The sequence below is a fragment of the Penaeus vannamei genome, chromosome 9 (genome assembly GCF_042767895.1).
Source record: "Penaeus vannamei isolate JL-2024 chromosome 9, ASM4276789v1, whole genome shotgun sequence".
Lineage (NCBI taxonomy): Eukaryota > Metazoa > Arthropoda > Malacostraca > Decapoda > Penaeidae > Penaeus > Penaeus vannamei.
The window spans coordinates 38,951,040-38,956,039 of record NC_091557.1 but is presented as its reverse complement, the minus strand read 5'-3'; the positions used below and the strand labels follow the sequence as shown (position 1 = coordinate 38,956,039).

The window sequence follows — 5,000 nt, the reverse complement described above, 5'->3', positions numbered from 1 at the left end:
CCCAGCCCGCCTGGCACCGCACGGCCGCGCCCGTCGAGCTCACGTTCTCCACCGTGCAGTTGTTCACCGGGTCCGGGGAGGCTGGCGACGGGCGGGAGAGAGACGTGAAAAAGGGGCCTGATCGTGTCCCATCTCCTTAGAAATACGCGCAAATGCCAGCCCACGTAAGCAACAAACAACATTCAACAGTTAGTTAGTATTGATTATGCATACAACAATAACATGCCGCATTTCCTCATGCCTTATGAGTAGGGCGAGCTTCCACGCGTGAAAAGTTATGTGGGTCATTTGTCATGGAAATCGTTTACCTAACACACACGTTCAAAGCCATTCCTGGATATACTGTGACGTGCCCACATATTTTAACCCTTTATAGTTCTTGTGTCAGGAACGAGCATTTAGATATGTAAATGATAAACTAGCTTTTGATCTATGTTAATGATGCATGGAAAATCAATGTTAATTACAGTTGTAGCAATACCTTGCATGACTTGACATGCGATTTATCAGCAAAAACTTTTGATGAATAACTTGAATGTACACAAAAGAACAATTTCATTCTAGTACTTTCTGAAGACACACACACACACTCTCTTTCTAAATATATATATATATATATATATATATATATATATATATATATATATATATATATATATATATATATATATATATATATATATATATATATATATATATATATATATATATATATATATTACACACACTCACATAAATATATATATATATATATATATATATATATATATATATATATATATATATATATATATATATATATATTCATATAAACCTTGATGTCTATATATCTATCTACCTCTATATCTCTCCCCCTCTCTCTCTCGTTGTCCCACTCTGTCTCTCTGTCCCTATCTCCCTCTCTTCCTCCTCCCCACTCCCTCCTTACCCCTATCCCCCTTCCCCTAATCCCCTCTCCCACTCTCTCCCTCCACCTAACCCCCTCCCACTCTCTCCCTCCCCCCATCCCCCCTCCCCACTCTCTACCTCCCCCTCCCTCCCTCCCTCCCCACTCTCCCTCCCCACCATCTACTCAAAACTTGGACAGAACAACTCACCAGCGTGTATAACGTGATAGATACAAGGCTGTTTCTGTTTCCCAACGTCATTCCTGGCCCAACAGAGCAACGAACCGTACTCCTGGTGGCTGTGCGGAGTGTACGAGACTTGGCTTAGCCCTTTCCCGACCACCCACGTTCGACTGACGGGGATGTCCACGACCTCGGATGAACTATTGAACGCCCATCTAGTCGTCGCAGAGATAGATAGTAGTGTTTTGTAGGGTTGAAGTGATAAGCCATACTGATGGGTTTTTTTGTTGTTGTTTTTTTGTATCCATCTTTTAAATGCTATTCTGTGTGAAGTATGCTTAATGAGGCAACAGCTTATAGACTTAATATTTGATATTATGGATGTATTATAGATTACGGGATGATGAATTATATAAAAGGCTATTACCGAAAAAAAAACATCAATAAAATATGCCCCACGTACATGAACAAAACAAAATAAAAATACGTGATCAATCAAATGTTAAATCTACAGATTAATCTCTCATTGTGATGGATGAAATGAAATACCGATGGAAATAAATATACGAATAGTTTAAATATACGCACAAACCCAATTGACATTCACATTTCACCAGTTTTACCTGTAATGATACGGCTCTGGATGGGCTTCCACATTGCACGTAACATTAAGTTCTTCGTGCTTGCCGGCGCCGTACACCACCTTCTGTCCCCCACGGCAAAGGGGTGCGACTGTAAACAAACATGGGAGAAGATAGCCCGTCAGAATACTCTTGGATACTCTTAGTGTTTATTTGTTCGTGAGGTTACATTTACTTGTGGTGTTCCTTTAATCGTATATTTTTACATGTGATTGCAGTTCCTAAAGTTGCTATATAATAGTTTTTGTTTGTTTGTTTACTTGTTCGCTGTTAGTTATTTCCGAGTAGCTGTATGTTAACTTGTCGACATGGGTTGTTTCTCGTGTGGCTTCCATGTATCTGTTTTGATCACTTGTTCGCTGTGGTCGTTAAGTTGTTTCTTTGTAACTGCGTGTTTGCTTGTTCGCCTAGTTACTTCATCCCTTTTATATTATAACAGAACTTGCTCGTGAAGTTACACTAACAAAAAGTTGTTTCCTTGTATGTCTTTTTGTTCGTGGTTGTAGTTACTTAAGTTATTTCGCAGTAGTTGCGTATTCACATAGTCGTGGGGTTATATTTACTCAAGTTGCGTCAATGTAACTTAAATGATTATTTATTGGAAGGGTTATAGTAGCTCCTTAAAAGTAACTGTCTGGTTACTTGTAGGTCAAGTTATAGTTTCTTTAGCCTCCCCGAAGTAACTGGTTAATTGCTGAGGAGATTAGTAACTGTATTGTTAATAGTTGGCGAGAGTGTAGTTACTGAAACTGCATCAGAGTTATATAGTTAGGGGATTAAATTTGCTGTAGTTTCTTAATTATAAAGCTTAGTGCTCATGTTAGTGAAAAACTGCTTTAACTACTGGTTTTTAGGTTAAGATTTGTTCAGCTAGGAACGTATTTAATTATCATTGTCGCTGTAATTGTTATGATCTTTGCCAAAATCAGGATAGATAACAATACCATTATTATTATCATAATTTGTACTTTATCACTTTTATTATCATAATAATGTTATTGTCATTGTTATTATCATAATTATAATTATTATATTTATTATATTATCATTATCATCATTGTTATTATTACTATTATTGTCATTATCATCAATATCATTATTATTGTTATTATTATTATTGTCAATATATTCATTATCATCATGCTTATTAGTATTGTCATTATTATTGTCATTATTATCATTATCATAATTATTTTCATCATTATTACTATTAATATTACTACTATCATTATCATCATCATTATTATTACTACCATTATTTTATCATTATCATTTTTTTCCATTTACATTATTGCAATTACTATAAGAACACTATCACTGCCATCATGAATATCAAAATCCCTCTAATATATTCTATTTCTTATTATTGTCAGTATTACTATTAGTATTATTACTATTTTCATTGTGATCATCATTATCATTATTGTTAATATGATTATCATTATCATTTTTATTATTATCATTATTATTACCATTGTTATTATCATCATTATTATCATTATCATTAATATTATTACTATTACCATTACTATAATGGTAATTTTGTTATTGTAACTTTATTTTTATTATCTTTTATTATTATCATTATTGTTATTATCAATGTTATTATTATTGTTATTATTATTATTATTATTATTATTATTATTATTATCATCATCATTATCATCAGCATCATCATTATTGTTATTATAATTTTTGCTATTATTATGATTTTATTATCTTATTATCATTGTTATTATTATAATTACTATATTATTATTAATATCATCATTATCATCATCATCAGTATTACTATTAATAATATCATATTATTATCATTATTACTATCATTAATATTGTTATCATAATCATAATTACATTATCATTTTCATTACTATCATTATCATTATTATCATTTTTGTCACTACTACAAATATTAATTTCCTAACATTTTTATTATCTTTTTTTCATTATTCCTATTACTATTATAATTATTATTACTATTATTGTCATTGTTATTATCATTATTATTATTATTACTGTTATTATCATTATTATTAATATTATCATTACTATAATTTCAATAATTATTATTGTAACTTTTATTTCTATCGTTTCTTTTTATAATAATCCCTATCATTATTACTATTGCTATTATCATTATGATGATGATGATGATGATGATAATGATAATGATGATCATCATCGCCATCATCATCCTTATCATTATTATTACTGCTACTTATCTTTATATCATTGTTATTATTATCATCATTATTACCATAACGTTTATTATTATTATTATACGCATTATCTTTACTAATCTTACTATTGCCATAATTTTTATTATGTTTCCTTATTTCATAATCATTTTTATTAATGTTATTGTTACCATTATAGTTATTATTAAAATCATCATTATTATTACTATTATCATTTTTATTATTAATAGCATTATTATTATTATTATTATTATTATTGTTATTATCATTATTATTATTATTATCATCATCATCATTGTTACAATTATTACTCATTATCATTATCATCATTATCTTTACTCGGATTATCATTATTTTTATTAGCATTATTCTTATTGTCGACATCAATTACATTACTAACATTATCATTACTATCAATAATATAATTCTCATTATCATTGTTATCAGTATTGTTATCATTTTATTATCATCATTATTTTTACTATTATCTTTATTATTGTTTTATCATTATTAGTAACATCATTGCTATTTCAACTATTTTTATCATATTTATTGTGATTATCATTTTCATTATTGTTATTATACTTTACATTATCATTAATGTCATAATTGTAATTGTAACAGTAACAATAATCGTTATTATTCTTGTTGTTACTATTCTTACCACTATTCTTATCACTATCATTATGATTGATTTTATTTTTATTACCATTATTAATGTTATTGTTATTATCATCATTCTTATTATTATCATCATTCTTATTATCATCATTTCTATCATTATCATCATCACTGTTTTACTATCATTATTATTAGTATTAGTATTATTAGTATTAATATTTTCATCATCATCATCATCATATCATCATTATCATTACCATTTCTATTATTACTGATATCATTATTATTGTCATTATCATAATCATTATCATTTTCATAATCGTTGTTGTTGTTACCATTAACAGCAGCATCCTTGCCATCACTACTACTACAATTATTATTATAGTTATTTTAGTATCATTACTATATATATCATCATTACTAATATTGTTATTATTCTTGTTGTTTTTGTTGTGCTTCTTGTCAGT

General features: G+C 28.9%; 1 protein-coding gene across 5 annotated transcripts in view; it reads right to left on the bottom strand.

Moving 5' to 3' along the window:
- The window catches only part of LOC113800756 (protein turtle homolog A), a 280,774-nt gene that overhangs the window by 33,074 nt on the left and 242,700 nt on the right, over nt 1-5,000 (bottom strand). For 4 of the 5 annotated variants that reach the window (XM_070125745.1, XM_070125742.1, XM_070125743.1 and 1 more), the window contains 3 exons: nt 1,694-1,802; nt 1,098-1,285; nt 1-81 (listed from right to left, as the gene is read on the bottom strand). The exon at nt 1-81 is cut by the window's left edge and continues 261 nt beyond it. In XM_070125745.1, coding sequence (XP_069981846.1) covers nt 1-81; nt 1,098-1,285; nt 1,694-1,802 — 378 coding nt within the window. The remainder of the gene's footprint in view (nt 82-1,097; nt 1,286-1,693; nt 1,803-5,000) is intronic. The other variant, XM_070125744.1, reaches the window with a different exon arrangement.